Below are 26450 nucleotides of genomic sequence, written 5' to 3'. Positions count from 1 at the left end.
AAAAAAAAAAAAAAAGGCTTCTATCTCTTAAAACATATTTTATAAGCTTCTTTTCACAATAACTTATTGTTAGATATAATAATATATATATAGTATATATAATTATATATATACTATATATATATTTTTTTTGAGACAGTGTCTCTCTCTGTCGCCCAGACTGGAGTGCAGTGGCACAATCTCGGTTCACTGCAGCCTCTGCCTCTCAGGTTCAAGTGATTCTCCTACCTCAGCCTCCCGAGTAGCTGGGATTACAGGCATCTGCCACCATACCTGGCTAATTTTTGTATTTATACTAAAGATGGGGTTCCACCATGTTGGCCAGGCTGGTCTCCAACTCCTGGCTTCAAGCAATGTACCCACCTCAGCCTCCCAAAGTGCTGGGATTACAGGCATGAGCTACTGTGCTCCATCTACACTTATCTTTTTCCTTAGTCAATGCCTCCTCCTAGACAGCAGGAATAGCCCAATCTCTTGCTTATTGCTATTTTCCATACTAGTTAGCAACTACACAATGCAATTTAACTGAATAAAACAAAGTCTTGCTAACCATAACAAACCTAACATAATTATATGTAGGAAAACTCCCTTTTGCTCCTCAAATGGTAGGTATAACTCAATGAGAGAAGCTACAGTGGCTTAGAAACAGAATAAACAACCTAGATCACCCCCACCCCATCCAAAATTTTGTAGATGTGGCAAAAGCTGTCAGCTCTCCTCAAAATCTGCTCTCATTTTCTGTGATTAACAAAACTCCCAATTTTTAGCCAATGCACAGCAGCCTTGAACAAGGACCACTCTCTCCAGCCCCTAACGCAGTTAGATGTAGTCGCATGACTTAAGTTCAGCCCAACAGAAAGTGACAACGTCCAGGAAACTTCCTATACCCCGATGTCCAGTCCTTGGAAGCTGCCTGGACAACTTCCCCTCCAAAATCCAGGTGGTGAAACTCAGTGGCCAATGTGATGGTATTAAGAGGTATTTAGGCCATGAGGGTTCCTCCCTCATAAATGGCATTAAGGACCCTGTAAAGGATGCTTTGGGCAGTAGGCAGCCCTCTAAGCCCTTCCACCTTCTGTCCTTTATGGACACAGCATTCCTCCCATCTGGAATATCTAGCATCAAGGCACCATCTACAGGCAGAGAGCACGTCACTAGAAAACTGAACCTGCCAGTGCCTTGATCTTAAACTTCCCAGCCTCCATAGTGGTGAGAATTTCTGTTTTTCATAAATTACCCAATCTGTAATTTATGTTTACACATCATAAACAGACTAAGACACCCCTAAAAAAGATAAAGTCATAACCTCAGGACCTCAAAGGTTGACTGTATTTGGAAATAGGAGTGTTACAGATGTAATTAGTGAAGAAGAAGTCATACTGGAAAAGGGAGGACCCTAAATCTAACATGATCAGTATCTTCCTAAGAAAAGAAGAGAGAGACAGAGAGAGACACATGGACAGAAAACAATCAAGTGATTAGGACACAGACGAGAGGGATGCAGCTGCAATCCAAGGACTGCCAGCAACCACTGGAAGCTCAAAGCGGCAAAGAAGCATTCTCCCCTGCAGGTTTCAGAAGGAGCCTGGCACTGCTGACACCATGATTTCAAACCTCCAGCCTCCAGAATCATGAGAGGCTCAATTTCCATTGTTTTCAGTCACTGTGTTTGTGGTACTTTGTTCCAGCAGCCCTCACAAACTCACAAGGAAACTTAAGAGGATTTTGCATGAGAAAAATAAACCACCTTGTATAAATGGCTATTACACGGGTATTCTGCAAACACTGGCAACTCTGAAGCCACTGAAATGAGCATGGACATGTTTGAGACAGAGAAAACAACACTTAAATAAGTCATCTACTACTCTAACATTTGTCAGCATCCTTTGAGTCCTTAAAATTTTTGTCTGTCACTTCACACTTGACTGCCATGTTACACTTCAAAAGAACAAAAACTGAAAATGAACACTTTCTTCCATGTAGGAAAAGAAAAATACTTTCCTTTCTTCTCTACAGGAAAAGAAAAAAATCAGTATTTCTCTCAAAGACCCAGCAAGCAGAAGATGCTGTCTGTTCTTCTGCTCCCTCACTATCCACCCACCAGCCTTACTGAGAGCCGACTTAGGAGTGGGCACTGCTGGTTCTCCCTGCACAAGCCCATGTCTGGCATGGCAGAGAGGGCACAGACAGATGCTGGCCTGAATATTCTGCTGTAGGCTTAACCACAGCATCTCTGCTTCCTCCTCCCATACCACCTATTCCATGGTCAATGAGATAACAATCAGGGCCTATTTTGCCACAATTCACTATTCCTCAAGAAATGACCCGGTTGGGCCAGGCGTGGTGGCTCACAACTGTAATCACAGCACTCTGGGAGGCCGAAGTGGGCAGATCACTTGAAGTCAGAAGTTCGAGACCAGCCTGGCCAACGTGGCAAAACCCATCTCTACTAAAAATATAAAAATTAGCTGGGCTTGATGGCACACGCCTGTAGTCCTAGCTACGTGGGAGGCTGAGGTATGAGAATCGCTTGAACCCATGAGGCGGAAGTTGCAGTGAGCTGAGATTGCACCACTGCACTCCAGCCTGGGCAATAGAGCAAGACCCTGTCAAAAAAAAAAGAAAGAAAGGAAGGGAGGGAGGGTGGGAAAAGACCAGACCCAATTTCACAAGTTTACTGACCGGCAATCATGGGTGATACTGATACAGTGTTTTCACTGGTCCCTTCTCCAACATCCCCCATCAAAACCAACCGTTCCCAAACACTACTCCCTAAGGATCTTCTGAAAACACCTCTGATAATGGACACCATGCTTCAAACTCTTCCATGACCCAGCAGCACTGACATTCACACTCCCAAAGTGATTCCCTGAGTATTAATCCCACCCTGTCCTTCAGGGTCCACCTCAAAAACTAATCCTGCCGGGAACCAGCTCAGGGTGGCCACAGCTGGTACTGAAACTGAGTATGTACAGGGCAGAGATGTGTCCCCCATCCTGCACTTACAAACACACTCATCTGCATGAACACTGCACTGCACTCGGGGTCAGATACATGCTACAGTCATAAACCGACTGTATGATTGGCTTAAATTATTCAAGGCATCAGCCATGTCAGCACAGCAACAAGCAAAAGGTTATACATCTTCTTAATCTTGTCTAGACAGAATAAAATTCTGATTTTAGCTGAAGTGTATGACCAAGACATCAAATTCAATATTCTGTACATGCATGTGAGAACAGAAGTTCCCCACCTTCAAAATAAAAAATTATCCACACAGTAAACCTACTAAGCACTGGTCAATATACAATAGATCTGAGTGGAGAAAGACATGATAATAGTTTGGTGGTTAAATGAGTCTCCACTCAACACACGAATGGCTTGTAAAGATGCTGGAGGGGCTGGCTGGACTTTCTCTAGTCACTCAGGAGGATGAAAAAGCGGAAATGACATTGCCAATACAGCAATGAGGTGCATCCCCAGAATAGTTCACTTGCAGAAGTATCAGACGGCAGAACTGAAGTCAAAGAGATTGACCTTCAGAGTGGATGGTTGGCAACAACTGGAGCAGCTTTGTGAACAACAAAATCTCAGAGACACATTTTACTGGATGTGGAAGTCATTGAAGACTTTCAGTGCTTTGCTGTGAAGATAAGATCTCTTAAAATCCTATTGGACTTGCTTAATGTCAAGACCATCAATCCTTTCCTTAATAAAAGAAAAACAGACAGAACTTCTTGGACCTAAAATCTTCACAATAAAACCTTCATTCTCTGTACATGGAAAAAAGGAAATTGAAAAGTATGAGTAAGAAAGACAACAGATTAAAGACTTAAATGTAAAACCTAAAACCATAAAAAACCCTAGAAGAAAACCTAAGCAATACCATTCAAGACATAGGCATGGGCAAAGACTTCATGACTAAAACACCAAAAAACAATGGTAACAAAAGCCAAAATTGACAAATGGGATCTAAGTAAACTAAAGAGCTTCTCCACAGCAAAAGAAACTGTCATCAGAGTGAACAGGCAACCTACAAAATGGAAGAAAATTTTTGCAATCTACCCATCTGACAAAGGGCTAATACTCAGAATCTACAAGGAACTTAAACAAATTTATAAGAAAAAAAAACCCCATCAAAAAGTGAGCAAAGGATATGAACAGACATTTCTCAAAAGAAGACATGTATGCAGCCAACAAACATATGGAAAAAAGCTCCTTACCACTGGTCATTAGAGAAATGCAAATCAAAACCACAAAGAGATACCATCTCAGGCCAGTTAGAACGGTGATCATTAAAAAGTCAGTAAACAACAGATGCTGGAGAGGATGTGAAGAAATAGGAACACTTTTACACTGTTGGTGGGAGTGTAAATTAGTTCAACCATTGTGGAAGACAACGTGGCGATTCCTCAAGGAACTAGAACCAGAAATACCATTTGACCCAGCAATCCCATTACTGGGTATATACCTAAAGGATTATAAATCATTCTACTATAAAGACACATGCACGTGTATGTTTAACGCAACACTATTTACAACAGCAAAGACTGGGAACCAACCCAAATGTTCATCAGTGACAGACTGGATTAAGAAAATGTGGTACATATACACCATGGAATACTATGCAGCCATAAAAAAGGATGAGTTTGTGTCCTTTGTAGGTACATGGATGCAGCTGGAAACCATCATTCTCAGCAAACTATCGCCAAGAACAGAAAACCAAACACCGCATGTTCTCACTCGTAGGTGGGAACTGAACAATGAGATCACTTGGACTCAAGAAGGGAAACATCACACACCAGGGCCTATTATGGGGAGGGGGGAGGGATTGCACTGGGAGTTATACCTGATGTAAATGATGAGTTGATGGGGGCCGATGAGCTGATGGGTGTAGCACACAACATGGCACAAGATACAATAGTAACAAACTGCATGCGTGCACAGTGTACGCCTAGAACTTAAAGTATTCATGAATAATAAATAATAATAAAAGACAATTTGATATATATAACTGTGGAATAACATGCATCATAAAAATAGGGGTGAGTTCATGTCCTTTAACAGGGACTTGGATGAAGGGAAACCATCATCTCAGCAAACTAACACAGGAACAGAAAACCAAACACCGGCATGTTCTCACTCCTAAGGGCGGCGAGTTGAACAATGAGAACACATGGACACAGGGAGGGGAACATCACACACCGGGGCCTGTCAGAGGGTGAGGGGCAAGAGGAGGGAGAGCATTAGGACATTAGGACAAATACCCAATGCATGTGGGGCTTAAAACCTAGATGATGAGTTGATGGGTGCAGCAAACCACCATGGCACATGTATACCTATGTAACAAACCTGCAGGTTCTGCACATGTGTCCCAGAACTTAAAGTATAATAACAAAAATTAAAATTAAAATATAAAAATATTTTAAAAAAGAAATTTAACAACACAATGTTTTCTAAACTCTATGTGTCTGCCAAGCTCTGGTCTATCTACAGTCAAGGCTCACTTAGTTCTGATCGGTATATGGGGCAGACCTATTCCTCCTCTCCTGATGCCATTTTTCACCTTCTCATTGTTCATTAACACATTCACATGAGAGGCAAGGAAGAAAAGTGAACATTGGATCAATTCATTACACTCATCATTTACAACCTCCATTTTTAGAGAAATAGGAAAGGAGGCAGAACCAGGCAGACCCCATCAGTGGGTCTTGTAGCAAACACCTGCACAGTTCTAAAGCATCCCAGTCTTCACAGCCAAATTCACCCCTAAATCTGGTCTTCTTCCAGTAGTCCATATTTCAGTGAACCCAGGTTAAAAGATTTTGCAGCCATAAGAACGAAAGTAGCCCCAATCCCTCCTTCTGACTAATCCCTCCTCTTGCCCCACACCCAAATAAGGATATGCTCCCAATGGCTTTCAAATCTATCCAAGGCTGTCTACTTGGCCTGAGTCCAAATCACATCATCATCTTCCTGGACTGCTTGCTGCATCAGCCTCCTGGCATATCTCCCTGCCTCTACTCTCGGCCCCCAATGTATTCCCAGGCTGCAGCCAGGATGAATTTAAAATATGTGGATTTTCTTGAACATTAAGAGCTTTCTCACATAATTACCCCCAGGGAAACGCAGGGCATCAGCCTCCTGGCTGCCCCAAGCCCCTCCCTTTCCCGAACTCTTCCCCATGTCTCTCCACTACCACACATGCAATGCTGCAGGCTATTTCTTGAGCCTTCACAGGAAGCACTACACCTCCACAATGGCATCGGCATCTCTACAAAAGCACCTCATGGCATCTCGGACATTGCCTTCCAAAGACAATGACACTCGAGCACTGATTTTAATTACGTGGTTATTTATTAACCCCCACTTGCTGATTCCCAGGAGGAAATTCCCAGCAGGAAAGACTTCTGTGCATTGGCTTACCATTGTATGTAAGCATTTATCACAGTGCCAGCTTAAGCCAGGTGCTCAATTACATTGTGGAGTCAATGACTAAGTGAATGAATATATTCCAAACTTAACCCCCAAAAGCCTAGCATAGACCAAGACAGGTGTCCGTGTGCTTCCTCTCAACTGATTTGAGTCTTAAGTGACCCAGACTTCGTTTATATTTGCTACACATAGTTTGACCTCGTGTGCTTTTTTATCACACAACTAGGGCAAGATTTCCCAAAGACAGCATATTTTCAGGGACACGAGGACACTTTCTAAAGATATTGGGGCTGAGGGTGGCTCACACCTGTAATCCCAGCACTTTGGGAGGCCAACGCGGGTGGATCACGAGGTCAAGAAATTGAGACCATCCTGACCAACACAGTGAAACCTCGTCTCTACTAAAAATATAAAAGTTAGCTGGGCGTGGTGGTGCACACCTGTAGTCCCAGCTACTCCGGAGGCTGAGGCAGGAGAATCACTTGAACCTGGAAGGCAGAGATTGCAGTGAGCTGAGATCGCGCCACTGCACTCCCGCTTAGTGACAGAGCGAGACACCGTCTCAAAGCAAAACCAAACAAAAGATACTGGGCCCCAACCTATGCCTGGTGAACAGAATCTCCAAGGTGTAATAATTTAGTTTTAATCAGTACATCAGGCAATTCTGATGAACTAGGGGACAAAATTGTAAATGGGTTACAGGAACCATCCAGGTTGAAAAAACACAAAGTTCTAAGGCAGAAAAAACAAATAAACAAGACAAAACAAAACCTCCAGCAATGACTTCAACACCACCATGAAGGAGCTCACCACACTAACACCAACGCTTTCTTAGCAGTCATGCCTGGCCATTTGTTTCTCCTTTACTGAAAATCACTACTGCTGGACTCTAGGCCCATCTACCCACCAGAAACTATGTACGTGAGGGGAAATTAAGGTTTCCTGCCCAACTCAAAGATGCATCCTTTATCTGGACACAGAGCGCCTTGCCAAAGTTAGCCACTGGAAAATGTAAAATTCCCAGCTGGTCAGTTTGTTTTACTGCATGCATACATCTATCTACACGAACAGGAATTTCAAGCCTTAGACACAGGTGAGTTGCATTTTAGTGGAAAAATAAAAATAAAAAATCTTAAGGATTTCTTCCCTAGCCGCATATTGGACCACAATTCCCTGAAAATCGTCTGCAGGATCCCTTTCATGCCACACTCTCTGACGTGTGACATAATTCAGCAGAGAATGACAGTTATCACTTCTCACTAAAATAATGCTCAGTTGTTAGGCCTTTTCCAAATCTCACAGACGTAATGAAGCTGGAGGCTGACTTCACTTACACATTTTCTGGGCGCCTGCAATGTATACGTAATATAAAGATGAATGAGGCATTGTGTCTGCCTTTTATATGTTCAGAGTTTAGGAAGGGAAAGAAATCTATAAACAAATGGCTTCAATACTAAGGGGAAAATGAGGACAAAGTCACCTGTGGAGATCCCAAAAGAAGAGATGAGGATTAAACTGTGTGATGGGCCAGGTGCGGCGGCTCATTCCTGTAATCCCAGCACTTTGGGATGCCAAGGCGGGTGGATCACTTGAGGTCAGGAATTTGAGACCAGCCTGGCCAGCGTGGTGAAACCTTGCCTCTACTGAAAATACAAAAATTAGCTGGACATGGTGGCTCACGCCTGTAACCCCAACTACCCAGGAGGCTGAGACAGGAGAATTGCTTGAACCTGGGAAGTAGAGCTTGCAGTGAGCTGAGATCGTGCCACTGCACTCCAGCCTGCCTGACACAGCAAGACTCATCTCAAAAGAAAAAAAAAGACTGTGTGATGGTTAATTTTATGTGTCAGCTTGGCTAGGCCACAGTCCCCAGATATTTGGTCAAACATGTCTGGATATCAATGGGAAAGTATTTTTCAGTTGAGATTAGCATTTAAATCTGTAGACTTTGAAGTCCTACATAATGTCAGTGGGCCTCACCCGATCAGTTGAAGGCATTTAAGAGAAAAAAGACCTACAAAGAAAAGGGAATTCTGCCTCAAGACTGTCCTCCTCAGACTCAAGCTGCATCATCAGCTCTTCCCAGGGTCTCTGGCCTGTCAACTGCCCTGCAGATTGTGGACTTACCTCACCTCTAAGTTGCGTGAGAAAATTTTATAAATCAATCTACTAATGTCTCTCTGCATGTACATACATGTGGGCCCTATCGGTTCTGCTTCTCTGGAGAACGCTGACTAATACAGATGGTTTTCTAAATAAGTGAGACAAGACAGGAAATGACCTCCCGACACTAAGTCCAATCCCCTTATTTAGAGACAAGAAAACCGAGGCCCAGAGAACTGATGAGGACCCAAGGTCTGCGTCCCACCCCCCCATACTACCTGTCGGGGCTGGTCTTTGCCCCATTATTTCCTATGGCTGCCGTGCAGAAGTGATACCTGCATTCAGGTTATGCTGTGCATGTGGGGGTATGATTGTGCACTTCTTTTTTTTTTTTGAGATGGAGTGTCGCTCTGTCACCTAGGCCGGAGTGCAGTGGTGCGATCTCGGCTCACTGCAACCTCCACCTCCCGGGTTCAAGCAATTCTCATGCCTTGGCCTCCAGGGCAGCTGGGATTACAGGTGCACACCACCACGCCCGGCTAATTTTGTTGTTGTTGTTGTATTTTCAGTAGAGGCAGGATTTCACCATGCTGGCCAGGCTGGTCGAGAACTCCTGACCTCAAGTGATCCGCCCACCTTGGCCTCCCAAAGTGCTGGGACGTGAGCCATGGCTGCACTTCTGAGACAGATGGACAGCCTGGGCTAAAGCCCTGGATCAGCCTTTTATTAACTGTTAAAACGTGGAGGTGCTATTCACCCTCCCCAGACTTCAGTTTCTTTATCTGTAATGTCGGAGTGATAGGGGGAGTCACACTAGTAAAAGGAGTGAATATGCATAAGGCTCTTGGGCCCCTCCTTGTTACCTAGTAAGTACTCACCAGCTATTATCTGTTCATATAAAGTCCCATGGTCTTAATCTTAACCTTCATTTATCTCATAATGGCCAGGAAGACAGACTAATTTTATTAACCAAGTAAGACTGTTTTTATCTCTCCACATGGCCCAAGGAAAGTCCACTTGTTTCACAGCCTGGAAGCCAGTCAGGAAGCTTTTTTTTTTTTTGGAGACAGAGTCTCACTCTGTCACCCAGACTACAGTGCAGTGGTGCAATCTCAGCTCACTGCAACCTCCACTTTTTGGGTTCAAGCAAGCCTGAGCCTCCTAAGGAGCTGGGAATACAGGCATGCACCACCACGCCTGACTAATTTTTATATTTTTAGTAGAGACAGGATTTCACCATGTTGGCCAGGCTGGTCTCTAACTCCTGAGCTCAAGTGATCTGCCCACCTCGGCCTCCCAAAGTGCTGCGATTATAGGTGTGAGCCACCACACCTGGCCAGGAGGGTCTACATTTAATGTCAGACATGGCCCCTCTCTTACAAGAGCAGGTCGACCAAGTCTAATGGGGTTTGAGATGCACAGAGGGACACGCATAACGAGGTGGAGACTCCGATCCAGTCCACTCTGAAAAAGATCCAGCTCCCCAGAGTTGAGGACCCTCACAACCCCCTTGAACAGGGCCCGGTGTTCTGGGAATGTTCAACTCGCGTCTGCTTCCTCACTCGGCCTTCCTCTGGCTTACGGTACAGCCTGGACTACCTTGGGTCTGTACTGGGTCCCAGCCTTTTGCTATGATTGCTGCTTCTGTTCATCCAGCATTTGGTGCCCATTATGTGTTCATCAGCACTGAGCTGCACCATACTGGCCTTGCTCAGCAGGAACAAATGTACCACCAGGCTCCTGAGACCTGGCCGGAGGGCTTAGTAGCACTTGCTTAAATCAAGGACAGAAGGGAGGACACTCAAAGCCACAAAGAGCCAAAGACCCCAAAGCAGGAACAGAGATGGGTCATGTGCTGGGAAACACACAATGTGGCCAGGTGAGCCCTATGCCTAGGGTTCAAAAATAGGACTCCACAGGAAACAGAGAACCTTTCAAGGTTTTTGGAGTAAGACTAGATGAGTAAAAGAACACTGAAGGAAATATCCCACACCAGAGGATACTAAGGCAGCAACACAGGTGATATAGTTTGGCTTTGTGTCCCCACCCAAATCTCAGCTTGAACTGTAATCCCCATAATTCTCACGTATCAAGGGTGGGACCAGGTGGAGGTAACTGGATCATGGGGGCGGTTCCTCCATGCTGTTCTAGTGACAGTGAGTTCTCATGAGATCTGATGGTTTTATAAGCCTCTGGCATTTCCCCTGTTTGCACTTCTCCTTCCTGCTGCCCTGTGAAGAAAGTGCCTGCTTCCCCTTCCGCCATGACTGTAAGTTTCCTGAGGTCTCACCACCTATGCTGAACTGTGAGTCAATTAAACCTCTTTCCTTTACAAATTGCCCAGTCTTAGGAAGTTCTTTATAGCAATATAAAAACAGACTAATACAATAGGCAACGTAATAATGGTTAAGAAATCATGGTTCTGAACAGATTCCTATCTCTAAGACAGGCAAACTCCTTAACCTATTACAGGAGCCAGTTTCATTCTCTGTAAAGTGGGGACACTAATGCTTATCTCCTTCAATTGTGAGGATAACATGAAATAACATGTAAAGGCTTCCAAGAGCCCTGGTTCACAGTACACACACCAGCGCCTGCAATCACAGTGAGGGGCAGCAACAGCAGTCAGAGAATTACAGCAGCACAATACACACGTGGCCCTTCCATCTGAAAAAGGTGTCCCGCACACTCAGAAAGACACTCTGGTCAAAGTATATTTCTAAGTTATTTCTTTCAAGATGCAACAGCTGTAAGAAAACAGTGTTACTGACCTGCATGGACCATCCCTTCACAGTGTTACCTGAAGCTGTTGTCAGAAAGAATGAGAATAAGAATTGACCTTGTATGGTCTGTTTTATAGGTAATATTTTTTACGAAATACAAACTTGCTAATCAGTAGTGGGAGTCTGCCTATGAATAGCCACTATGCTCCAGCCTGGGTAACACAGCAAGATCTCTTCTTTAAAAAACAAACTTCATCATAAAAAAGAATCTTAGCTTTTATGACAACACCCACCCCACTCTCTCCTCAACCAAAAAAATAAAAATAAAAAATAATCACAGCCAGTGTCAGCTAAGTTCACTCGAGTCTGTCCTTGGATATCCATCTCTATTAAGAACCAGGAATAAAACAAAGCAGATTTTTGAAAAGCTTAGACAGTCAAGTTCTTGCCAGGCCCTCTCACAAAGCCAATTTATTTTAATTTTCAACTTATTCATAAACACACAAATACTTGTGCATATATTATGTGCCAGGACCTTACCTTGGTGATATAAATTATTTGCCCTGGCAATTTAGTGACAGCTACTTAGGAAAAGGTGATGGTGTGTAAAGTGGATGCTATGATTTGAATGGACGTGCCCACTCTAAATTCACAGGCTGGAACTTCACCCCAGTGTCAGTGTTAAGAGGTGGGGCCTCTAAGAGGTGATTAGGTCGCCACAGCAGAGCCCTCCTGATGGGGATTAGCGTCCTTACAGAAGGCTGGAGGGAACTAAACAGGCCCAGTTTGTCCTTCTGTTTCTTCCACAATGTGAGGACACAGAGGTCCATCTGGGAAGCAGAGAATGGTCCTCACCACACACCAATGCCAGAGCCTTAATCTTGGACTTCCCAGCCTCCGGAACTGTGATAAATAAATGTCTAACATGTATAAATTAGCCAGTCTCAGGTATTTTGTTACAGTAGTACAAACAGAGCAAGGCAGTAGAAATCAACCAATTGGAAAGAAAGAAGTCTGGTAGAGTTAGGTTCATCAACAGTAAGAAAAAAGTGAAAAGAGGATAGGAAAGAAACGGCAGAGATCCTAAAGGCATGCACAAAAATTAACAAGGAAAACATCTACAGAGGAAAGAACTTATTTTCAAACAGGGATAGCTAAGTGAAGTTGAGGCCCTGCTTCCTGACCAAGAAGCAGGGACCTCCAGCAAGCTCTTTCCTTCCAGCCCACGGAAGAACCATACTCAACCCATACTCGCTACTTTCTCATTTGCGTTAACGTAACAGATGAAATCTATTTGCTTTTCCTCCTTTTAGATAGCTTAAACATTTTAATCACACCTGCAGTTACCACCTGCACATCAAAAGCCCTGTTGCCACTGCTGTTTATGTTGCTCCCAATAAATGATCAAAATGCTTGCATTGTCTTTAGTGCGCTCTAAGATAAGGAAGTACACACAACATTGTGGAATGGCAGCACGTTTTGGTTATGAGAGAGTTAAATGTCATTACACTGGAACATAGTGATGCTAAATAAAAGGAGATATCATTTCACCTCGAATGCATCTACAACTTTAAAATGGCATCTGACACCAACCTGGATTCTTCGGATGCTGATGATTGCCTCTGACACCTTCTCAATGGCTGCGGGGAAGAAGAGGGTGACCGTCAGCCGCACAGCCCCGTACAGTGTCACAGCCACAAACACGCGACTGGCTGTGATCACGTTGCCGAGGAGGACGTAGGTGGTGAAGGTCACAAACACGATGATTTTGCTTGCACTGAAAAACGAGGCCAAGTTCATCCCTCTGAGATAGGAACTTCTCAGAATCTTGGAAATCTCCTTCCTGGAAGAGAGTACAGGTTTTTTAAAAAGCAGTGATGTCAGCCACATAAAGTGGCTCACGCCTGCAATCCCAGCACTTTGGGAGCTGAGGTGGATGAATTGTTTGAACCCAAGAGTTTGAGATCATCCTGGGTAACAACAACAACAAAAAGGTGCAAAGGTGAGAGGTGGCCAGGAACTACCCAGAAAATCATAAGAAGTACCATGTGCTGGAATGCAACAACTAATCAAATATTTAATCCAAAAGCCAGAAAAACATTTTTTTTTTTTTTGAGATGGAGTTTCACTCTTGTCGCCCAGGCAATGGTGCGATCTCAGCTCACTGCAACCTCCTCCTCCTGGTTCAAGTGATTCTCCTGCCTCAGCCTCCCAAGTAGTGGGATTACAGGCAAGCGCCACCATGCTTAGCAAATTTTTTCTATTTTTAATAGAGACAGGGTTTCACCATGTTGGCCAGGCTGGTCTCGAACTCCTGACCTCAGGTGATCCACCTGCCTCAGCCTCCCAAGGTTCTTGGATTATAGGCGTGAGCCACCATGCCCAGCCGCCCCCCAAAAATTCTAATAACACAAAGAACAACTAACAGTATTTCCATGCCTGTTTGGAATGAAAAATACTGATTCATAGAGTTTAGTCCAATATAGATATGCCCAGTCTCTATAACCTGTCCATTTGGCTACATTAATATAAATCACAGTTTTATTTTAAACACCATTATTCTCAAATACTAACATCTTAGAATCGTTGTTGGGATTTGGGATATTCAGAAACATTTGGAATTTCACTTCCGTATTAGTGAGAAGCATACATGCTTTCTGTTTAAGAACATGGTAAATGGAAGACCAAGTGAAAATAACATTCTCCACCATTCTACTTAACCTAACTGCCACGCGTGGGGAGTGGGATGGATTGTACTGAACCTTCCATAATGTGAACACACAGTAAAACTTCTAAAACCATTCGACAAGAATAGCAAAGTACAAAAATACAGTACAATGTATACAAAAACTTACTTTCTCAAATTGGTAACAAGATCTGAAAATGACTTTTCCCAGGCGTACATTTTTATTATCCTTATGCCAGTTATAACTTCATTCATGGTCCTGATCCTGGCATCCGTGAAAGTTGCAGTTTTACTCCTAAGGGGGACCAGACACAGGAGATGAGCCTGAGCGATCACAGCCTGCCCTTATCAGCGGCACGCACAGGCAGGGACCCGCATCACATGGTTCCCTAGAGCGCTTTTGCTTCCGTCAACACAGACAGGTCCTACTCAAAATACAAATAGAAAAAGACTTCGATTAGGAAGTCAACAATCTATCCCAACTCAATAAGTATTTTGGAGAATTTGTAGTATCTGCTGAGGAAGACATGGAAATGAGTCAGGTGTAATCTGTCCCCTGGAGGAACGCACAGGTGGGCAGGGAAGGCAGAAAGGCACCCGCGCCTGACAGTAACACAGTGGGTGGAGTGTACTGAAATGAGAATGAAGTGCTGAGGAGCAGAAAAGAAAGGGCTGTTTGTTAACTCCACCGGGAAAGAGGAGAGCAAAAAAAAGCTTCAGAGGACTGGGAGCATTTGAACAGGGCCTCAAAGGACAAGGACTGTTTCTCCAGATGGCAAAGAGGGGAAGGTCCAAGTAGAAAATACACCATAAGCAAAAGCATAATACAAAGAACTCAATGCACTTCCAACAGTGGCTCCTCTCGATCCAGCTGACAACCTTGACAATGACTCATTTCCAATTCATTGGGACCTGCTTCAAGTCTAATTTATTTTATCATCATTAACCTCTTGACCAAAAGCTGTATTTCTTTTTCTTTTTTTTGAGACAGAGTCTACCTCTGTCACCCAGGCTGGAGTGCACTGGCATAATCCTGGCTCACTGCAACCTCTGCCTCCTGGATTCAAGTGGTTCTTGTGCCTGAGCCTCCCAAGTAGTTGAGATTACAGGCATGTACCACAACACCCAGCTAATTTTTAAAATTTAGTAGAGACGGGGTTTTGTCATGTTGGCCAGGCATGTCTCCAACTCCTGGCCTCACGTGATCCACCTGCCTCGGTCTCCCAAAGGCGTCAGCTGCCATGACCAGATGACAACCATATTCCTAACACATATGCTACTAGGACTGTGTGATTTTATAAATACATCATTAAAATTCACCCTGCCTTTGGGAAGCTTACAATTTAATGGAAATACTGAAGTAAAAATAACACACACATGTATACACATGTGAAAATAGCTCTCACACAAGCACAGTAAAGATGTATGCAGCTAGAATGGAGCCTATGAAATATTTCAAACTATTGTTATTCATTATATGTTTAACTAACTTCTATATATGTGATTTCTGCTTAAGGACATTCTACTTATTGCAGCCACAGCGCCTGAAAAGCTGGCTGGGAGGAGCCGGTGAATACCTTCACCTTTCTCCCTTGAAGATTCGCCTTCAGCATAAGGATGGAGGCCCCCTTGGCTAAGCCTGAAGAGCTGCAACATATGCAAAGAAGAGATAATAAAAGGCATTTAGTTTGTTTCTGAACAAAAGCATCGGGAAGACTGTGGATGTTACCAAATAGATATGACATTTTTCACACCAGTATTTCTCTTACCTCAGTGATGAGAACAACTTCCCAAAACAGCTTTGCAAGGGCAGGAGAATAATTAGAACTGCCATCCCAGCAAGGCACGATATTCCTATCTCCATCCAGAGTAGGGCAGTCACTGCGATCGCCTGCAGTGGCCCTGCCCACAGGAAGTGTAAGAACACTGTCACCTTTAAAGAAAAAGAGCGTTCTTAGGACTCTAGAAAAGCAAAACAAGTAAGAACACAGTACAGAAACGATCCGCTGGAAAAGAACAAAGAACAAGCAAATCCTAAACAGAAATGACCACAGTGGGTTTAGACCTGCTAAAGCAGAAATCCAAGCACCCACCACAGATGAAACCATTCTGGGGAAACAAACAGCGGATCTGGGAGACCTGAAAGAGAATCTGACCAGCGGCATTAGAAGATCTTGATCAGTGACTATCTCACTGATGAGCTGAGCATTTTCCAGAACTCTCTGCCACAGAATTCAGCTCCCATATGCCCTGGGGCTCCCCAGTACCCTAAGAAAGCCTGTACTATAGTGCCCACCACATACTCCAGTAATTTACTTGTGTATTTGTCTCCCAGACAGGCCGTAAGCTTCTTCAGAACAGAAACCAAGTCTTATTCATTGTCCCTGACACCGAGCGGAGGCTTTAGTTCATGTCTGTGAATGAATAATTGGAAAGAAAAAAAAAAGTGGTCCTAGTGCAAAATGGACATGGCCAGCAGCTAGAATGCCCTGGATAACATGATACCTCCACAAGGTAAGTATTAAACAATGGACCCTGGGTGGGTACGGTGTTCACACTTGTAATCCCAGCACTTTGGGAGGCCAAGGTGGGAGGATCGCTTGAGGCCAGAATTTTGAGACCAGCCTGTGCAACAAGGTGTGATCCCTTCTCTACAAATAATAAAAAAAGAAATTAGCCAGCAATCCTTTTATAGTTCATCAGCATGACAGTTGGGTGTTCATGCACATGTGTGAGATGTGCCACCCTTGAATTCTGTTATGACATTGCCACATTAGCCCATCTGACATGAAAATTCAAAAGAAGAGAGAAATTAGCTGGGCATGGCGGTGCACACCTGTAGTCACAGCTAATCAGGAGGCTGAGACGGGAGGATTGCACATCACTTGAGCCCAGGAGTTCAAGGCTCCAGTGAGCTATGATCCTGCCACTGCAATCCAGTGTGAACAGAGTTAGCCCCTGTCTCCAGAAAGAATAAAAGGGGGAAGAGGGGTGTTTAATGCAATGAAAAAGGATCCCTGAACTGCAGCTTACCTGGTCAAACTTGTTGACATCATTGGACAGCAGATTGACTATCTGGCCTGTGGTTGTCTTCCCCATGGCCATGTTACTAAGACGAAGTGCCTGAAATAAAAAAGGTAGGTAGAGAATTGTGTTCATACAGTGATACTAAGTCAGGCTTAGGACACAGCAGATCTGAGGAAGTCTTGTGTGATGTCAAGACCAGACAACCCAAGACAACAGCTCTAAGGACCAGCATTTTGGCCCTCCCAGTACCTTTAGTGGTGGCAGCTGTGTCCTACCAGGACCGCAAAGCGAGGGGTAGAAAGGAGAAGAAAAATCTCTCACCTCATTTAATGAATTTGGACATGCCCCCAAGTATAAAATGATGTAAGTTTCTACTTAAGAGCCAACCAAAGTAATTTTCAGCCAAATTAGAGAAGAACAGAGAGGCTGTCAAAGGAATGAAATGAGACGATGTGGACTATAAATCCATACCAATCATTAATGCGATGTGCAACATAATTAAACACACAGGGCCTTACTCTCTTCACTCTGCCTGGATCACAGGGTTTCAATGTGATCAATGGGAAATGACAAATGTTTACAGAGTATCAACTATCTGGAGGACACCAGGAGCCCCAACAGATGCGGGGACACAGTCATGGGTTTCGCCTTGGGAAACAGGGCTAGTTATGTCCAGACACCTGTGATTCAACTGTGACCTGCACAGAGAACTCGGGGCAGTTCCAACTGAGGGACACTGGGTGGTAGAGACCCTAGACGATCAAGGAGGGACTTTAAGGAGGGAAGGGAAGGGTGCTGCAGGGGAGGCCTCGCTAGGACAGAAGTACGGAGAAGGGGATGTGGGGGCTGCTGAATAAAGAACACCCCAAACCTGGCTGAAGCAGGTGAAGCTTATGGAAGGCAATATGGAGCAGTATGTGTGGTTTTTCAAGTTAGAGGGAGAAACTCAACTTAAGGAAGGTTAAACAGTAGAAGTGATTGGCCAGGAGACTACTGGAAGAAAGAGAATGAGTCGCTGCTGGAATAACAGTCCAGGCAAGAGGCAACAAGACTGTCAACCAAGGCTATGTGAATGGGAAAAAAAAGGGACAGATAGAAGTGAAAACACTTTTAAAAGTTAAAAAACAGCCAGATGCAGTGGCTCTCACCTGTAATCTCAGCACTTAGGGTTGCCGAAGGCAGATCACTTGAGGTCAGGAGTTCGAGACCAGCCTGGCCAACATGGTGAAACCCTGTTTCTCCTAAAAACACAAAAATTAAACCACGCATGGTGGTGTGCACCTGTAATCCCAGCTACTTGGGAGAATGAGGCAGAAAATCACTTGAAGCTGGGAGGCGGGGGTTGCAGTGAGCTGAGATTGCGCCACTGCACTCCAGCCTGGGCAACAGAGTGAGACTCTGTTTCAAAAACAAAAGAAAAAAGAAAAATTTAAAAATGCTATTATGCGAATATAAATGAATCAATCATAAAATACAAAGAAAGAAGAAAAGGTGCAGGTGAGGGAGAAGAAGAGAGGGAAGGAGAGAGACCAGCCTGCTCCTGCAGGAAAGAAACAGAACGTAATGTGCCTTACTGACTACAAACTATCTGTGAATACTTAGAAAGCCAATCTTACATACAAGTATGTTAATCCCACATGCAGAAAATACACCACACTTTTAAAGCATGTTAATTAGATACCTAATTTTAACAAAATAAAAGCAAAATGTCAACACCAAACTCTATGCCTAAGCTGACCCTTTTCAAGAAATCTGAAACCAACTGTGCCCAACTTGAACCATCATCCACAGATGGCATCTGCTGCAGACAATGAGGATTAGGTAAGATGGCACAGATGCCAATTTGTGAAAAAGACAAAGTTCTCTGCGTGCACCAGGAGGGCTACTTGTAATTCATGTATTACCAGTAGTAATACATGACCAGGTACAGAGGTGGAATAAAAGGCTGGGCAGATACACGGGCTGTAACAGAAGTTAACCTAAGTGAATGATAACTCTACTGCCAACTCAGAAATTAAGGATCTGCTGAAATAAAATCAGTCATACTCCAGATAGGATAAAAAATATCATGAAGTGCCATGAATATTATTAATGGGGAAGACATGCCGGGCGCGGTGGCTCACACCTGTAATCCCAGCACTTGGGGAGGCTGAGGCAGGCAGATCACCTAAGGTCAGGAGTTCGAGACCAGCCTAGCCAACATGGTGAAACCCCATCTCTACAAAAACAAAAATTAGCCAGGCATGATGGCAGATGCCTGTAATCCCAGCTACTCGGGAGGCTGAGGCGGGAGAATCACTTGAACCCAGGAGGCAGAGGTTGCAGTGAGCTGAGATCATGCCATTGCACTCCAGCTTGGGAGACTCAGCAAGACTCCGTTTCAAAAAAGATTAGGAAGACACAGCTGACAAGCAAACTGCCAGGCTTCTGCTTCCGACCATGAGAGAGGACTTGCCCTCCCCTGCAAAACTGTAACGCCGAGCAAAACATATGACAGCTGTTTTCAGGCACCGGACCAGAGGTAACACACGGCTGTGAGCCTCAAGAGATGTGAAATATAGGTGGTGGCCCGGGACTGACCTGGCTTTATGCCTGGGGACATTTTCTGCCCAAACAGAACAGCTTCACTGAGCTGTGGAAGAAGAAATGGTTGTTCCAAGTTGTAGAAGCATCTGGAATTTGTGAGCCTGAGTAGCAGAGGGTTTGCCCCAGAAGTTTCAGTGGGGATTTACTCAGGATACTTTGCCAATGGCTTCATAAGAAGGGCCAGATTCCATGAGACCTAAGAAAGCAGCAACTATGGGGCTGAGTGCTGACCGAAGATTCTGGAGGTCATGCAGCAGGAGATGCCACCCGAGGAGAGGAAGGAAATCCCCACTGGGGCCTCAGGCATTCAACTGAGACACCAGGAAGGCTATGTCTTAGTAATAAAGATCTCACCCTAGATTAACAGCTGTGCACTTGGAATAAGTTCAGAATGGAGTTACCCGCCCTATGATTAACTGACTGACAGATAGATAGATGGATTCAATGCTAAAGGGGCCAATCTGCCAGGAAGTTAACGCCTGCATGAACAAAACTCAATGCTCTTTAATCCAGACTCCCTATAGTATATCGATCATAATGTTCAACATAGTAAAACAATTACTAGATATGCAAGGGGACAATAAAATGTGACCTGTAATCAAAGGAGGGAAATGGCAATAGAAAAAAAATCTGAAATGATCCAGATTTTGGAATTAGTAAACAGCAACTATGAAGCATCTATTATAATACGTCAAGGAGTTAAAGAAAAATATGGTTATAACAAGTAGATATGATTTTTAGGAGCGAGATAGGTAATATCAAAAAGAATCAAATGGAAATTCTCGAACTGAAAAGGTAATACCTGAAATAAAAAATGAATTAGATATCATTAATAGCAGTTACTTTCCATTGATCTATTCCCAGAATCGCTAACCCTTTCTTCTATAGTTTACAACTGAAATCTGAAGAATAGACAGAAAAAACGGTTAAGAAAAAGAACAAAGACTGAGGGTCCTTATGGGAGAATATTAAGCAATAAAATATTCATGTATTTGGAGTCCTAAAAGCAGAAGAAATAGGGGAAGAAAAAAAATATATGAACAAATAATGACTGAAATTTTACCAAAGTCGGTAGTAAATATTAATTTACATTATTAAGGATCTTAGCAAGTCCAATGAAGGACAAAAACAAAGAGATCTATACCTAGACACACATTAAACACAGAGAAACAACAAAAACAACCAGCAGCTGACACACTAGAAACAATGCAAACAAGAAGACAACAGAACAGTATTTACAGTGCTGAAAGAAAGACAAACAGGACTGGCCAGGCGCGATGGCTCACACCTGTATTCCCAGCACTTTGGGAGGTTGAGGCGGGCAGATCACTTGAGCCCAGGACTTCGAGACCAGCCTGGCTGACATGGTAAGATCCCGCCTCTACTAAAAATATAAAACTTAGCTGGGCACAGTGGTAGGCACCTGTAATTCCAGCCACTCAGGAGGCTCAGGCAGAAGAATCGCTTGAACCTGGGAGGTTGCCTGAGCCAAGATCACGTCACTCCACTCCAGCCTTGGTGACAGAGTGAGACTCTGACTCAAAAAAAATAAAAAAAGAACAAACAAAAAAAACCCTGTCAACTCAAAATTCTATCACCAACAAAAAATGTCCTTTAAAATATGAGGGTGAAATTAGGACATTTTCTGAGAGACTTTATCAGCAATGAACGTGAACTGTAAAAAACAGTGTAAAGAATACCTTTCAAGCTAAAAGGAGATGATATCAGATGGAAACTCAGATCTACAGAAAGAATAAAAGAAACCAAAATGACCAATGTGAGTAAATAGAAAAGACAGGCTGGGTGTGGTGGCTCACGCCTGTTATCCCAACATTTTGGGAGGCTAAGGCGGGCAGATTGCTTGAGCTCAGGAGTTCGCGACCAGCCTGGGCAACATGGCAAAACTCATCTCTACAAAAAATATAAAAATTCTCCAGGGATCGTGCCCTGCACTTGTAGACCCAGCTACTCGGGGGCTGACATGGGAGAATTGCTTGAACCCAGGAGGCGGAGTTTGCAGTGAGCCAAGATCACATCACTGCATTCCAGCCTGGGTGACAGAGTGAGATCTTGTCTAAAAAAAGAAAAGAAAAGAAGACAAATTACTTTGAAAAACATTTTGCTTAGAGCAAAAATGGTAATAGTGCATTTTGGACACAGAAGTAAAATATACGACAATAGTACAAAAGATGGGGAAGGGTAATAGAATTTTACTACTGTATACTTCTAACCTTTAAGGCAAAATAGTCCTTATGTTGGGCCATCAGTAAATTTCAATCAACATCTGAACATAAAAATGTTACACAGAATGTATTCTGGTGACAGCAGAATTAAATTACAGATCAATAAGACATCTCTAACAACTCAAAATATCTGAATATTAACATTTCTAAATAAGCATGTGTCAAAGATGACATCATAAGGGAAATCTGAAATATTTTAAAGTAAATGATAATGATAATTTGTGAGATATAGCTAAAGCAAGTCTTAGAGTACACTTTTGCCTTTAAGGATTTGACATTTAAAAAGAACGTATAAAATTGATAATCTAAGTTCTACCTAAAATCAAGACCAAAGAAACCAACAAACAACAACAAACCACTGCTCACATCCTCAGAAGTATAATTAGTGTAATCACATATCTGTGTTACCCTCAGTAGCTACCAGAATATATAGACCAAGTCATATTCATTTATGTCATTATGATCATAAATCAAGCTACCATTTAGTAAGCACCTACTGTAAGCCAGACAACTGAACAAGAAAACAACACTTACCAAGTAAGAATTATTCCTATTTTGTAGATGAGAAGATAATAATAAAGTCAAACTATTTACATCTGACAGAGAACAAGCAATTTTTTTTAATGAAGCAAAGTTACCAGTGTTTCTCATTAATGTAGAAAACTAAAGTTTAGTTCTAACAAAGTGTCCATGTTATAGTTTAAAACAGTTCACATCCAACGTACAGAAAAAAATCTGCATATTAATGTTCTGCAAATATTTTGGTTCTATGCTTCATTAATCTGACAGGTTATAAAAAGACACCATTAAATTTGTTTTCCCTGTGAAAACAAAATTGTTCTACCATGAGAACAAATAAAAGGCAACTAAAACCAACTGAAATCAAAACTTGTAGTATACATCCCAGACCCAAAATATCTTTAATAAATCAACGGCCCCTACATATCAATATGAATTATAAATGCCTACCAATTTTTTTTAAAAGAGCAAAGGATGTGTGCAGGAAATTCACCAAAAAAAAAAAAACCCAAATGGCCAAGGAAATGCAAATGCTCAAATCCACTATTACACAAAGCCATGTAAATTAAAATAACAATGCATTATTTTTCACCTATGAAATTGGTGAGATTGACAGTGATGATTAAAATATAACATCAAATCTGGACTTGCAGGGCTGTCTCATTTCACTGGGGAAAATGTAAGTAATTAACAACTCTTGGGGAGGAAATCTAGCATAGCAAAAGCCTTGAAATTTGTATACCCTAGGAAATGAAGGATGTGTCCAAATGTTCAGCTTTAATCATGTCCATTAAAATGCTATGTGTAACATACAAAAACTAGAAGACATCTAAAAATCTAATAACTGAAAACTGGAAAACATCTGAGTATCTAATTATTGGTTACTCTAGAATCTGCATGGCCATTCAAGAACAATACAGTGAATGGTGGAAGTAAACACCATCAGAGCAGGGCACCATTTGATAGTTGCTCACTACTGAAGGCAGGCAAGGAAATACGTTTGGGATTACAAGAAAACTCTACAATCTAGAACAAAACATTAATTTTTTTCAATTTCTTAAAAATAAAGCATGTAATATCTAGCTTCATTTGACAGATATAAACTGTTTCTTCTTTCTTATTTTAATCAGTGTGGCCACATAAATATCACCATCAAAAGGAGGTGGGAGGAGAGAATGACGTTTCTATGGAAGTGAGTTTTCCAGACTGGTGAGATGAATATCCCTTCTTGGATTAAATGCATTAATCCAATCTTCATTTTAACAGATGTCTTTCTCCGCTCTCTAACAGTCCTTTTAAAACAAGATGCGGCTGGGCGCAGTGACTCATGCCTGTAATCCTAGCACTTTGGGAGGCCAAGGAGGGAAGATCACCTTAAGTCGTCAGGAGTTCAAGACCAGCCTGGCCAACATGGTGAAACCCTGTCTCTACTAAAAATACAAAAATTAGCCGGGCGTGGTGGTGCACGCCCCTGCAATCCCAGCTACTGGAGAGACTGAAGCAGGAGAATTGCTTGAACCCAAGAGGCAGAGGTTGCAGTGAGCCAAGATTGTGCCACTGCACTCCAGCCGGGGGACAGTGAGATTCCTTCTCAAAAATAAAATAATAATAATAATAATAATAAATAAAACAAAAGATGCAAACTGCAGTTCATCACCTTCACGATGCAAATTCCTCACAACAAAATGGCTCTGACCCGGTGTCAATGACCCTTGGTGGACAGGGATGCTCTTCCCGCAGAGTCCCCAAGTAGCCACACTTTTCGGATACCGGTACTTTCTGATCCATCTTGCCCCTGGCTGTCAGGCTATCCGGTGCCTCTTTATTCTCATCAGAAGGTCACACCATTACCTACTACTGTTTTAGACTGGGATGTGGCTTATGAGTGTTGTAAGTCAAGTCAGAGTAAATATGGTATGAATAAGCACATAAAGTAAGTATTATCTATCTTATTTATTTTATGTTTTGCTTACTTCCCGGTTCATGACCCTACCCCAGAGTTGAGTTTGTGAGATAATGCAGCTTTCAATTAAACTGGGTATTTCTGCAACAGGCAACTAGAATGAGTATGTTTAGTCACTTGAAGCAGAAAATTGCCTGTATTTTTCCAATACTGTTGGCCAGAGTTGCCTAGTAACAACACATCTACTTTAACGACTGCATAATCTAAAACCAATAATCTTTGTTTTTGAGGGGATGACCCAGGGACTGGCTCATATCCTCCTTCCTCGTACACATGATGGGTGACTAGTCTACAAAGTTAGTCACATTCCTTCCCTAATTCTGCAAAAGAAAAGAAATTTAAGGAGACGAAAATGTCCATCCAAAATCAACAACCTGTATGTTCTTTATAATCTGACAGTTTCACTGGCTTCTGGGGCTTTTCTTTTGTTTCACCTGATTTTTCATGGCTGGAATATAAGCCTGAAAACCTATACAGAAAGTTCTCTGTAGGCCAGGTGGGGTGGCTCATGCCTGTAATCCCAGCACTTTAGGAGACCAAGGTGGCAAGATCATGTGAGCCCAGGAGTTCAAGACTAGACTGGGCAACATAGTGAGATCCTGTCTCTACAAAAAAATTTAAAAATTAACCATGCATGGTGGCACATGCACGTAGTCCCAACTACTCAGGAGGCTGAGGTGGAAAGATTGCTTGAACCCAGGGCTCAAGGCTGTGGTGAGCAGTGATCATGCCACTGGAATCCAGTCTGGGCAACAGAGCAAAACCCCATCTCAAAAAAAGAAAAAAGAAAGAAAGAAAGAAAAGAAAAGAAAGGAAAAAAAATTAGTGCTTCAGTGAGTGGTGGGGCAATCAATCAATATCTATTGAAGGAAATTAGTACAATCTAATTAATCAACTCTACCAATACCCATGGAAAGAACATGTAACAAGGCTTGACAACAATCTCTTCAAAGGGGGGCCACATCCCCCCACCATGGCTGAAAGACCCCTCAGCCCCAGACCCTGCTATCACCAGTTTCTTTGCCTGAAAAACAAGCCCCAACTGAACTGGTTTATCGACTGAGAAGGGAACAGAGTGATGGGCAAGACATACTGGCAGGGCAACAGGAAGGAAAAGGAAAATATGGAGAGGATGACAAGCCCAGGAGTGGGTAAAGAAGGGACAGTGAGGACACACATGGGGACAAATATATGGTCTAGGGTTAGGGCAGAGAAGGATCATCTTAAGGAGAATATAAATGCAGTATACCCCCATTGAAGAGGAAGAAAAAACCAAACTTCTATCATCTTTTTGTTGTGTGTGTGTGACAGGGTCTTGCTCTTTTTGCTGAAGTGGCATGATCACAGCTGGCCGCAGCCTCCACCTCTGGGGTCCAAGCAATCCTCTTGTCTCACCCTCCCAAGTAACAGACTACAGGCGTGTGCCGCAATGCTCCCGCCTTGGCCTCTCAAAGTTTTAGGATTAGAGGCGTGAGCCATTGTGTTTGGCATCCATCATCATTTTCTTAAAATCTTTTTTATCATGTTTCTCTTCTTTTTTTTTTTTTGAGACAGAGTTTCACTCTTGTTGCCCAGGCTGGAGTACAAAGGCATGCGTGATCTTGGCTCATTGCAACCTCCACCTTCCGGGTTCAAGAGATTCACCTACCTTAGCCTCCCAAGTAGCTGGGACTACAGGCATGTGCCATCTTGCCTGGCTAATTTTTATTTATTTATTTATTTATTTTTAGTAGAGATGGGGTTTCACCATGTTGGTCAGGCTGGTCTCAAACTCCTGACCTCAAGTGATACACCTGCCTCAGCCTTGCAAAGTACTGGGATTACAGGTGTGAGCCAATGCAACCAGCCTGCTTTCCACTTCTAATAGAAAATTATAAGAAACAAATAAGAAATGTGTTTATAATGTAGCTTCTCATATACGACATGTTTCATGTGCCCTCTTTCAGACCAAAAGTACTTGGAGGAAGCAATCTACACTCTACAGACTCACCATAATTTTACTAAGAATCGGTCAAAATGAAAATATATTACATATGTGATTTTCCTTTTTTCCTAATGTTGTTTATTTATCAAAGTATTGACTTTAAGTAGGCCAGATATTCAGTAATCCTAAAGTAACAGTGCACAATACTATAATACTGCAAAATTCATTCCATCATTCATTC

At 42.9% G+C, this 26450-nt stretch overlaps 1 protein-coding gene across 2 annotated transcripts in view; it reads right to left on the bottom strand.

Moving 5' to 3' along the window:
• Window positions 1–26450, bottom strand: part of ABCC4 (ATP binding cassette subfamily C member 4 (PEL blood group)) — a 304207-nt gene that overhangs the window by 187179 nt on the left and 90578 nt on the right. For both annotated transcript variants that reach the window (XM_017859218.1, XM_017859219.1), the window contains exons 5-8: window positions 16981–17070; window positions 15717–15880; window positions 14117–14242; window positions 12855–13104 (exon numbers count right to left, since the gene is read on the bottom strand). In XM_017859218.1, coding sequence (XP_017714707.1) covers window positions 12855–13104; window positions 14117–14242; window positions 15717–15880; window positions 16981–17070 — 630 coding nt within the window. The remainder of the gene's footprint in view (window positions 1–12854; window positions 13105–14116; window positions 14243–15716; window positions 15881–16980; window positions 17071–26450) is intronic.

The sequence above is a fragment of the Rhinopithecus bieti genome, unplaced genomic scaffold (genome assembly GCF_001698545.2).
Source record: "Rhinopithecus bieti isolate Rb0 unplaced genomic scaffold, ASM169854v2 scaffold_46235, whole genome shotgun sequence".
Lineage (NCBI taxonomy): Eukaryota > Metazoa > Chordata > Mammalia > Primates > Cercopithecidae > Rhinopithecus > Rhinopithecus bieti.
Note: the sequence above shows the minus strand (reverse complement) of the source record. Positions and strands in the feature narration are given on the sequence as shown.